The following is an 11,963-nucleotide window of genomic DNA, read 5'->3' on the forward strand; positions in this document are numbered from 1 at the left end:
CCACTTCCACTTCATGCTAGTGAACTTGTTAACTTGACTAAACAGATTAACGAGGAGCACCTTAGTGCACTATTATTGAAGGATGCAGCTGAATACAATGTCAGTGCATATTCACTTTGGTACAAAACAGTCACCTGCTAAAATGCAGTTGAAGGATTTTTTAAAAATTTTTTAATTCATATTTTCAAAGGGGTCAATAATGTTCAGTAATGAGAAAATCATCATTGTGAATTTTAAATTTAGGGTTTACAACTTAAAACACCTGAACACGTTAACATGATAACTAAAACATATTACTTTGACACCACCTCAACAGTGTTTTATTTGGGTTTAAAATGGACACGTCTGATTGAATGATCAAAGTTTGCAGTTTGATCATGTCGTAGAACACAGCAAGTACCTCAATGCTTCAGTTGTGTTGAATATTGCACATCCACAGGACACAGAAGACTTGCACAGGTCAGCCATCCTTTACATTTCTACACAAACATCCTCACTGGCCTGTAAAATATCATGTGTTACAATTTTCACACTGACTTTGGAAGTACTGTATTAAGTTTAGCATTAGTTTCAAGCCAGTATATGAGGATATATTTCCTTTTACATGTCATCATATTGCTGGCCAATAACACTTAATAAGGCCAAGATACTGAAGTGTCTCATTGACCATTTTAAAATGTTTTATTCTTGCAATAGAAGTGCAAGAATAAAATATAAAATCTGTTCAGCCTTGAACTTTAGAGGTACAAGGCGTCAACACCCTCAGCACAATGACATGTAGCTTATAGATTTGATTCAGCTCTTTCACTGAAGTTAAGATGTGAAGGGGAGTTTCTATCCTCAAAGGAAAAGTACATTTATAAGCTTTCATCTTTAATATATAGTAAACCTACTCTGTTAAGGCAAGTGGTGGACCAATAACGTTATGGAAGATTTGCAAAAGAATGATGGCAGATATCTTAAAACAATATTGGAAAAATAAAAGGGAACATAGATTTCATCTAAACGTATCACAGCTGAGAAGATGTTTTTTTCTCATCAGCTCCAAATCTCAACCAATTTATGACGAGGGAGGAGAGAAAGATGATCTTATGTCTCCATGAAAACAGCAGTTTTACTTCAAAACACTTGTTTGAGTGTTTTAAGTGCTTCTCATCAGTCTAGTACAAGTACAGCATGTGGTCCATACAAGTAGGTTCAGTCTTCTCAGGTTTCACTGTGCTGTCTTACACAATCAATGGATGTGATTTATATTTGCTTTAAAAGTTGTATTCATTACTGTCATCACACAGTGCCTATTTTTGTTACAAAAAAACAATGAATAAGTGCACTTTTGAAACATCCCATTGATTAGAAACATACCTGCAATTAATGGAATTACTATATTTACCTGGTAACAGGTTGGGTGAAACTTGCCACTACAAATCAAATAGCATTAACAGTAGAATACATATCACTCACAAATTGTTATCAAGGGGAAACTAACAGCGAATGGCGTTGCAGTTAAACAAAACAGAAGGGTCATCACACTGGTTAGATGCATTAGTCATTCCAAGAGCTTTATGTACATCATGGGATTTTATTTTATATTTTTAACAAAGCGAGGTACTATATTGTATGCCCTTTCAAACAAGGCAAGCCACTGGTGAGTAAACTATTTATAGTGGATATACTGTATCGTGCTGGGTCGGTGAGTCATCTGCTCAGGATCATCAGGGCTTGTCCACTTCTAAACCAAATCTTTATTCAGGTCTCCAGTCTCTCTGTGGCTGATCCAGGATCCTGACACAATGGTTTCTGCAGCTCAGACACATCTCTTCAGTGAGCTTGTAGCCAGCCACGACTGTTATACAACTCGGTGTTTGAACCAGAGGCAGACAGATGTAATCACTAAGGTTCACTAACGGGCCACCTGAGGGTTGTTACTGATGTTTTAGGATTTACTTTGTGTACATTATCAGTATCACCAAATTGTTACATTGTCAACCAAACAATTAAAAAGACAGGTTCACAAAAGTGTGTGTTAAAATATTAGTCAGGTGACCATATTAACACTGAAACCATTTCTTCTTGTTGTGATCATTACTTCTGTTCATAGTGGATATTAAGAGCTCTCTTCCTAATGTGCCTCCAATGTAAGTGATGGGGTACCAGAGCCACAGTCTCCATTCTGTGCAAAAAAATCTGTTCAAAAGTTCATATGAAAGTAATGTGAGGCTTCAGCAGTGGAGTCTTACAAATCAAGCGGATATTTTCCAAAGTCTTTTTAGTATAAAATTCCCTTCTCCTGTCACTGTCCCTCCACTGCAGCTCAACAGGGAAATAGTGTGGGAAAACATCAATATATAATATAATAATAATATAATAAAATATAAATATAAAAAAAAATAATAATATAAATCAATATAAATGAATCATTATTACCAAACATTTCTCAATATTCTCAGAATATTCTGATATGTATTTCCATTTTGTCTAATTTATGATTTTACTTTACTTTTGTGTTCTGACGTTTCTGTTTTTGTCTTTTCTACCAGATATTTTTATACCTTAAAAAGTAAATGTCCTTCTGTTAATTTCAAAGGACCTAAACGTGTTTCAGTATTAAATTCACTATTTTGACTACTGTCTCTTCTCTACAAGTCTACAAAATACTGGAACATCAAATCTTTTTCACCATTAAATTCCCATCCATCCTTATACAGTCACAACATACTACATCACTCAAATAAAATATGCTCTGTAAATGACCATTTAATCAAATTTATATTTTTAATAATAAATAATTCTGTGCTTTTGTGCCCTCTAGCAATTTAAGTAGCAAAATATAGTGTTACATCTCCATTGCGGATAGCAGCTTTCTCCCTTTACTTATCATTGTCAATGCAACAACTGAATAAGTAATGCCTGCTTTTAAATGAGTAAAAATTTTAAATTTTACAGTGAATAAAATATTTTCCTCACACATCCTCAATGTCATGTCAAATAAATAAATACAGTGATTCACAGAAGAAATGACAGTGTAAACAAAGACAGCGGTGTTCAGGGGATGCACAGATGCAAAATCAGACATAGCATTGAAGTTCATATGATTACTTGCTAGTTGATGCAATGTGAAGGGAGGGTGGGGGTGTTGGAGTTGGAATACCTATTTTCCTTCCTACGTTAGCAAAGCAAAGACATCTCCGATGTGTATGATGTATAAACCACCTCCAGTTTCCTGCTTGAAATTTAACACAGTGCCGATATGGACACATACCCACATTTATTTAGTTTCCATTACATTTCTGTTCCTTTTTGTTCAAAGAAAAATACGCAAATATACAAACAGTTCATGTTTCAAGACCTAAAATTTCCTAACACTTTGCGGTTTACATTCAGCAACATTCATGTTGAGTGAAAAACGAAGCAATAACCAAACAAAAGAGAAAATAAAATAAAATATAAAACATATTCAGAATAATTATTTATGAAGACTATTCATCGCCATACCGTTAACATATGTTACAACTTATTACTAGTTTCTAACAGTCCAGACTCCCTTCCAGAGTGATGAGTTATTATAGTTTCTCCTTTGAGGGGATCCAGATATAGGGTCCTGAATGTTCCTCTATGACCTGTTTGCAGTGGTTATAAATGTCCTCTAAGTTGTCTCCTTGAACCAGGGCTGCAAAGCAAAGGGAACTGTTTATGTACTGTGGGACTTCATATGGAACAGGTACATCAAATTTTGTTACATCCACACATACATCTTTTCATTCATGAAGCCTCGCTGTCAAATGTTTAAAGAGCCTGTGTGTAGGAGGAGTAAGGTTTCTGACTCCTGCTGGTAGAGTAAAAAAACACCCTGTGGAGCAGTTTCACCCATGTTTTACACTAATTATCACATGGATGGTCTCAAGTTTCTACAAACAAAAAAATTAAATATGCTAATTATCACATAAGAAATTAACACACAGTGGCTTTAATATGAGTTTACCTCTGTCTACATAAAATGATTAGATGTTTCAGTTTAACTGATAAGTGTTTATAAAAGACGGACAATGACAGAGTTGGACTGAAGATGCCAAAAGGAAATGTTACATATCTTTGAATTGGACCATTTTAATAGAAGTATGTATGGAAGAGGGTCAGGGTTACATGTGAATTTTTTTAAATTTTTTTTATAATTTATAATTTAATCTCCGAATTCTGGCCCTCATCCTTTTCTGTAAGTATACATGATCATACCACTAATACAAAAAACAGAAATGAACATTTTTATATATGCTGGATTCTTAACAAAATGTCTGGAATTATTGGAATCGGAATTATTTCAAGTTAAAATATTCACATGCATTAACAGTGAAAGTTAGTAAAAGTTAAAGATAGTCATAAACGATATGAAACAACTTTCACTCTGTTTCTGTTCTGTGGTCTAATGAAGGGCTTTGTGTTTAATCAACAACCCAGCCGGCTTTGTGTTTGAGAAGGATCAGCTGGATATAGATGGCTTCTTTTGCGTTTGTTCTTTTATTAATATCATACCTGTGAAGAATTCACCAAACTCCTGCTCCAGTTTCATTGCCCTGTCAAATATTTTCCTGGCTTGTTCCTCTGTCAGTCTCTTATTCATGTCCCTGCACAGAAGACACGACACAAAATATTACAGAGCCAGACATGATCCTGATGATCAGATGATCTCTGATTTCAACTTATGACAACTGTGAATTAAATTCCAGGTAACACTTTACGTTAAGTCCCCCTAGTTAGTAATAATAAGCAGTATATAAGCTTTTACAAATCATTAATAACACACTGTAATATAGTTAGAAGCAGAAGTAAGGACATTTTAAGTGTTTAACATACAGTATTTGTGAGAAACCATAACTTCTACTAAGACTTATTTTATTTATTACAACTACGCTTTACTATATTGTCATTATCTGCCTATATCAGCCTCCACTTATGATGCTCACAGCATGAGTTATAGTTGTTGATAAAGCTAACTATCTAATTTAACATCTCTGTCTGTCGATTTTCTCGTCTGACTTTAAACCTTGCAGGTTTGTCGCTGAGGTTTTTATGATGTTTTTTGAATGATCATGAGAAAATCAACAGACAGATTCCTTCATTTATTTCATGAGTGACATCATCAAATGCCATGCTCCAGCTCAATGGCTGTATATAAAGATGGATGACACGTCTCCATTTCCTACCACTGTAAAAAAATGAAGCCAAAACATCCTGGATAAGAGCGCTTCCATTTTGTGCTGGTGACGTCATTAAGAACCAGAGTCTCTGCAGTAGTGGGTGCAGCCGTGGTATTGGGATCCCACCCGTAAACCCACTCCACCCAATCACAGCTGTCAATCATGATGTCAGATTCCTATTTTATGGTATCAAATAGCTAATTATAGTCAAACTTACCAGAAAAATGAACAGAACAAACATCAGCGTGATGAGAACTATCTAAAATGTTTGGGGCAGATTCTGGCTTCTATCCTGCTGTACTGGCTGTACTGCCTGAAGATTTTGCTATATATGTATGTAAAAGTGAGTAAAAATGTATTTATATTGCACCTTTCACATAAAACTTACACAAGTTCAAGAAATATGACTATAAAAGCAGTAAGGTAAGGCCAGTAAGGGCCAGAAGACAACAACATCTGGCCCAAATATGGGCCGGATTTATTTTGCTATTTAAGCAGGAACTGCACTAATTGATTAAAACATGTGTTCCACATCTGCTTACAACCATGTTACAGTGTGATATAAACAATATATTACATGTTTAGATCCTGTCTTAGTCTTTCAATAAGAGCAAAATGTACAGTAACACGAGTAACCTAAGCTAGTGGACACAATAAACATAGTCAAAGGGGAACTTGTATATGGTTTGTAATAAAAGAAAAATGAATACTCACATTAATGAATCAATAGACTTAGGTTTTATGAAGATGGCGATGGGATAGAGTTGTGCTACTTGTAGTCGTTTGATAGCATTTCCAGACACATCCAGAATGCAGTGTTTACCCTGAGACAGAGGCACGAGTTTACCAGAGATGTACCACACAAAACCACAGTAACGCTGATTTCTCATTGTACCAAATATATAATATCAAAGCTGCGATGTGTAAGATTTTTTCAACCTAAAAACAATCCTCATACGGTGTGATTATATCATAAGCTAAACTCTGATCTAAACAGCAGCAAGTAAAAGCTCTGTTTACTTCTTTTCTTGTGGTATATAAATAACAGATAAACATGAGCTGCACAATGCACAGTCCTGACACTTTGGTGCAAGTAACATGCAACTTTTATAAACAGATAGGGGCTCACCCTTTCAGCCACATATTTCACAGATTGGACACTTGTTCCATAAAGATTATCGTTGTACTGTCCCGCCTCAATGAACTTGTGCTCTTGGATGTCCTTCTCCATCTGCTCTCTTGACATCACAAAGTGGTAGTCTCGCCCATCTACCTCGTAGTCCCTCTTCGGCCGAGTGGTATCTTTGGTGCAAGGAGGAAAATACGCTTTTTATAACTTATTAACCAACTTGCCATAAACAGACACGTGTTACATTTTCTATTTAATTCTTACTAAAAATCTCACTAATGTCTATATAACTGCTTTAAACATTTCTATACACAAATATTAATATTGTACATTACTTGTGATACCATTTTGTAATTAACACAAACAAATAAGATCATGGTGGAAATGACTGGGAGCCTCTTTGTCACACCAATGCCAATGTTTCTTAAAATTAACACCATATGTTCCAATAAAACTTGCTGCTTTCGATCAAAATAGGATGGTGCTACTATTACTTTTAGTTAGAGTGGTGCCCTGCTGTGCTGTAGGAAGTATCCTACCAAACCTGAGCAAGTGGCAACCAGAGTTTAATCAGTTGTTTATAGCAAAAATCCAGATTCTTCTAAGTAACTGTAGTATACATACAAAGCTTTGATGAATAAAAAAATCATAATGATATATTCTTAACATATCATGTTAATTAAACGTCCGGCTTCAAAACATTCTGTCATCTTGGAGCAAATTTCACTGTATAAGTTACAACAGAAGAAAGTGGCTGATAAATACTGGGGTGGGAAGTGTTATCAAATATATATATATATAACACTAGTGTCACTAAAACTAACAGTCCCAAATTGATTCGATGCAAACTAGAACTCCAGAAGGAAAAGGTTATGTTAGGTTAGGTTTAGGATTAACCTAACCCAAAGGGTTATAAGTATTTATGGGGACAAATTACTTCAAGACTAATTTTCTAAATAAAAGGGTGAAATCAACTCATCTTATCCACTCACTTACCTTGGTGCCCTGAACTGATAGCAGCTTTATATGGTTTAAAGGGTAATTGAAATAAAAGAGATGGGTAAATTAAAACATGCAAAATAAAAACTTCATTGCCTGATGGAGAACACATAAGACAATGCACAAAGGAGTGAGGTGGTTCTGTTAGAGTGGGTTAAAATGGGGCACATGTAGGTACTGGGGTTGCACACACACAAAAACACAAACCAGAAGAAAAGCTGATAATGGTCCCTCCGTTTATATCACTATGGCAGCTTTCTCTTACAAAACAATTGCAAAACATTTAGATCCACAGAGAGCCAAAGACAGTAATGATGCACATCTTTCTTGTCCGCTCATCCAATATCATGATATTAGAGAAGAGAGTTTTTGGAGCTAAATAAGTAGAATTCAAAAAAGCCTTTTTCACAGTGGCGTGTGGAAAGCTGGTGTTAAAATGCAAATTAAAAATAATGATATGTGTGGGTTGTCCACTGACTTCACATCAGATATGAACATGATCACAACTGATTAAATAGCATTTCAGCACATTAATAAACAGTCATTTCACAATTTCTACACATTGTTAGTATTACATCATATCACAGTGTAACAACTATGTAACAGAATACCTACCTACAATTTATGATCATTTTTGTTTCAGTGTCCATGAACAGTTCAAAAATAAAATTCCTGTTCTGCTTCCATTAACTACTTACGTGGCACACAAGACCCGAACTTGTCCGGGAACTCTGATATCAGATCATCGTTGATTCTGTCCTTCATTGGTCCGAGGATTATGATGGGCCTGGCGTAAGTAACTGGAAGGAAGATACGGTATTTGTTTAACTATATAACAGATACATATGGATAAACAAGATATGGATAATAATGGACCAAAGCCTGTATCTTTCCTGCTGAGCCCTGGTTCTCTCCTGTCACATAGCTTCATAAATGATCAAAGCAAATTACTGTATTTATGTAAAAGTAAAAGCACTGTGAGTGACAGTTTACTGTATTTAATACATCTTCCTACATACTGTATCTGATCAATCGTTCAAAGTTCAATTCTCAAATCCTTCCAAGAAGATTTCTAGTGTGAGATTTTATCTTTTATATTCATTGATCTAAACCAAAGAGGTGTAGCTGCTGGAATCAATCAGGTTATTAAAAGACAGACAGTGCATTTGTCTGACAAAATGACACAGCTATTATATATATATTATGTATATTATAATTATAACATATCAAATAATATACCAATATAAATATAAATAAATAATACAGTATATTTATTATATGGTAAGATTATTTATTTATGTTGATTCAGAAAACAGATCTCATTTATAGTCACACGTCCCGAACACCCATGACCCGTTTCTGACAACTGGTGCTCCACATTAACATTTACCACTAATTCAATCTATATGCAACAATGCTAAACTCTTCTTCCCTCTTGCTTCACTGGTGCCAGCTTTCAGACATGTAACTCCCTCCACCCCCACACCCTCCCTCTGCGATTAGTTATTCATAACATGTGATTGTGTTCATTAAATGATGTGCATCTCGTGCACAACCGGGTGGGGTTGTGATCTGTATCAAGCCTGTTCAAATTTGTTTACAGAGCATATTGCTCCATCAAATGGTTAAAACCTTGACACCAGTGACATCAATTTTCCTGTCTGGAAATACTAATCACAAGTCCAAGACACAGTGCAAGCGAGCTTGTCCATTTTCCTCAATTACAGTGATGTGTTTTAAATGTCCAAATGTACCATACATGTGACTGAAGCTAATCAAAACACTGTGGGCAGGCTGTGATGACACATTCACTGAGAAATGACAACCTACTTTCTTGCCGCAGCACAGGTTCATATGAGAGAATCACGTCCTCTTGACTCCCTGGTGGGGAACATAGTGAAAAACGTTACTATGTTATTTGGTAAAATGTTCATTTCTGACATAAACATGCCACACTGGGTTACAAAAGCTACATGCATGGCAGCATATGTCACAGAATATGGTCTATCAACCTGATGTTCTACATAAAAGTTTAAAAATATGGCCCTCATACCATCAAAAAGCAGGTATGCAGCGTGGACTAAATAAATGAATCATGAGGGTCAATCATGAATCAAAGCCAGTCATTTATTTATTTACCAGCTGCAACAGTCTGGTATTGTTTTCATTTCATTGTTTGTGTGTGTGTGTGTGTGTGTGTGTGTGTGTGTGTGTGTGTGTCTTTATGGCAAAATGTCGTGGAGACACCTACTGTGGCGGGAACTACCACAGATGTGGTTTGAGTAGTTTGGCAGGTGTTTATCTGTATGTCACCGCCATAGTGTCACAACTTGTAAGATGCAGTCATAAGACTATATAGGTGTGTAGCTAAGATTGAAATGAAGGGTGTGGTTTGACTCATGACTACTGAGTAAGGGTTGAAACAACATGTTGACGGCAGTCGTAGCTGGAGTCTCTAGTTGGAGTTTAGTATCATCCACTTCTACAGCTTCCCAGTTGAATTATTCCAGATAATTTGATACAATATGGTGTAAAACTAATTATGGTATTTAAAGACAAAATGACAAAAAACAAATCTACTGTCAGTGATATTTTTGTCACTTCACTCTAATAAATGAAAAAACAAGTTTTTGTTGGATAGTTGTGATGCTCTACCTCAGCTAATGATGTTATGTGCATTTAATATAGTTTCAGTGACAAATGCTGATATAAAGTTATTTGAAAAATGTTTGCACTGACATGAATATCCAAAAACAACCCTGACTATGGTTATGGTTGACTTGTTGACTTAAATCAATATGAAGGAAGAAGAAATTGTTGGACAAATTTGAAATGCAGTTCATTTTTATCTATCCATCCATCCATTATCTATACCACTTACCCTTAAAGGGTCGTGGGGGGGTGGGGTGGGGGGCTGGACAGGTCGCCAGTCTATCACACGGCTGACGTTTAGAGACAAAAAACCATATACCCTCATATTCACACCTATGGGTGTTTTAGATTTGGCAGTTAACCTAACCTGCATGTTTTTGGACTATGGGAGGAAACCCAAATACCCGGAGAGAAGCCACGCAGGCAGAGGGAGAACGTGCAAACTCCACACAGAAAGGTCCCAGTAAATTGCAGCAAATAGCCCTTAAAATCAAATATTCATCTTCTTCTTAATGCTGTGTTACGTTTTATTTCATGAACCTGAAAAACAGAAAAAATAGTACATCGTGGCCTGTGGAAAAGTTTGGACACCCTACTAAGTCTGGGCCAACTGTTGAGGATGGCGGTGGAAATATTCTGCTTTGTTGCTGTGTGGCTGCCAGTGGCACAGGAAACACTGCACAGACAGATGGGAGAATGGATTCCACTAAATATCAATCAACAAATTCTGGAGGCAGATGTCCTGCAAAGGCTGGCTTCTACTACAGGGCAATGATCCATTATGAACTACTTCAAGAAACACAAGCTGAAGCTTCTGGAGGGGTCAAAGCAGCCCCCTGAACATCACTGAACATCTGTGGGCATGTTAAACCTGCTGTGTGAGCAGGACAGACCAAAACATCTCAGAGCATGAAATGATACAGGAAGAGGCTGTTACTAAGTACTGACTTAGTGCCACAATTACTAGTTAATTTTATTTTTTTTTTTTTGAGTCGATGAAATACAAAGTAACAGAGCATTAACATTCGAAGAATGTTTGTTTGCTGCAGGGTTCAGTTTACTTGTATTCATTTTCACTTGTATATTTGCCTGTATCCCAGATGACTGAAACGTTTACTCCAACAGTACAACAACACAATACAACATAACTTACAAACATAATTGTCATGTGCTCTAAAAATTGCTTCAACGTGACATGCTCACAGGCGAAGACATACATATTTTAGGTGTTCATGTCAGTGTCATGCAAACATGCATTAAACACTATCAACATCTGAGGACAGGGGTCAGTAAAGGCTGGAATCATAAAAATGTACAGTTTGGGATGCTGAGTACACAAGAATCACTGTGGTGGCTATTTAACCAGGGTGGCCTGTAGTGGCTGTGCTGTGAACCATGGGACTGTCAGTCACTTCCATTGTTACACACCTCAGATCTCACTGACATTAACAAGTAGACAAATTCATAAAGTAAGACGTTAATTATTGCCATAGACCACTGACAATAACAAAGCAGACTGATTCTGTGAGAAAATCTTTCCATGATGTTTATTTCTTATAAACCTATACTTATTGTGATCCAAACTTTGAGTTTAGTGAAAATGAGACAGAGGTCAACACTCTGCAAACTGAATGGCGAGACAAATCCAACAAATGTGGCATGCAATAACGCAAGCAAGAAGAACACATTCAGACAGGAAACAGAGATGAGGAATTATTGTTGGACCAACTTACTGAATGTCTTTGTCCCATACCCATCATCACCTATCCCCAGGATGTCCTATTGGCCATCCGAAGAGTGCCAGAATAAAAAAAGACAGGAAGGAGGACAGCCGCAACATAAGTAAAAGGTTGTAGGCAGTGAAAGTAGGGAGCCATGGGCCCACAGATCTGCCTCTGTCCAGACACTGAGCAGCCAGCAGGGGGAGCCAAATAAACCATGATACAACTACGGCTCCTTGAGATTGAACCTAAATGATCCCTGAAGGAAAA

General features: G+C 36.5%; 1 protein-coding gene across 1 annotated transcript in view; it reads right to left on the bottom strand.

The window, feature by feature from the left end:
* Window positions 1-293: 293 nt before the first annotated feature.
* Window positions 294-11,963, bottom strand: part of LOC111654035 (discs, large homolog 2 (Drosophila)) — a 135,421-nt gene continuing 123,751 nt past the window's right edge. The window contains exons 18-24 of the mRNA XM_087173557.1: window positions 9,151-9,201; window positions 8,019-8,120; window positions 7,318-7,341; window positions 6,322-6,494; window positions 5,907-6,016; window positions 4,528-4,619; window positions 294-3,667 (exon numbers count right to left, since the gene is read on the bottom strand). Of these exons, the coding sequence (XP_087029683.1) occupies window positions 3,561-3,667; window positions 4,528-4,619; window positions 5,907-6,016; window positions 6,322-6,494; window positions 7,318-7,341; window positions 8,019-8,120; window positions 9,151-9,201 (659 nt within the window). The 3' untranslated portion in view covers window positions 294-3,560. The remainder of the gene's footprint in view (window positions 3,668-4,527; window positions 4,620-5,906; window positions 6,017-6,321; window positions 6,495-7,317; window positions 7,342-8,018; window positions 8,121-9,150; window positions 9,202-11,963) is intronic.

Source organism: Seriola lalandi, unplaced genomic scaffold, assembly GCF_002814215.2.
Source record: "Seriola lalandi dorsalis isolate HSWRI2012SDOR001 ecotype SW California unplaced genomic scaffold, Sedor1 jcf7180002054256, whole genome shotgun sequence".
NCBI classification, from domain to species: Eukaryota; Metazoa; Chordata; class Actinopteri; order Carangiformes; family Carangidae; genus Seriola; species Seriola lalandi.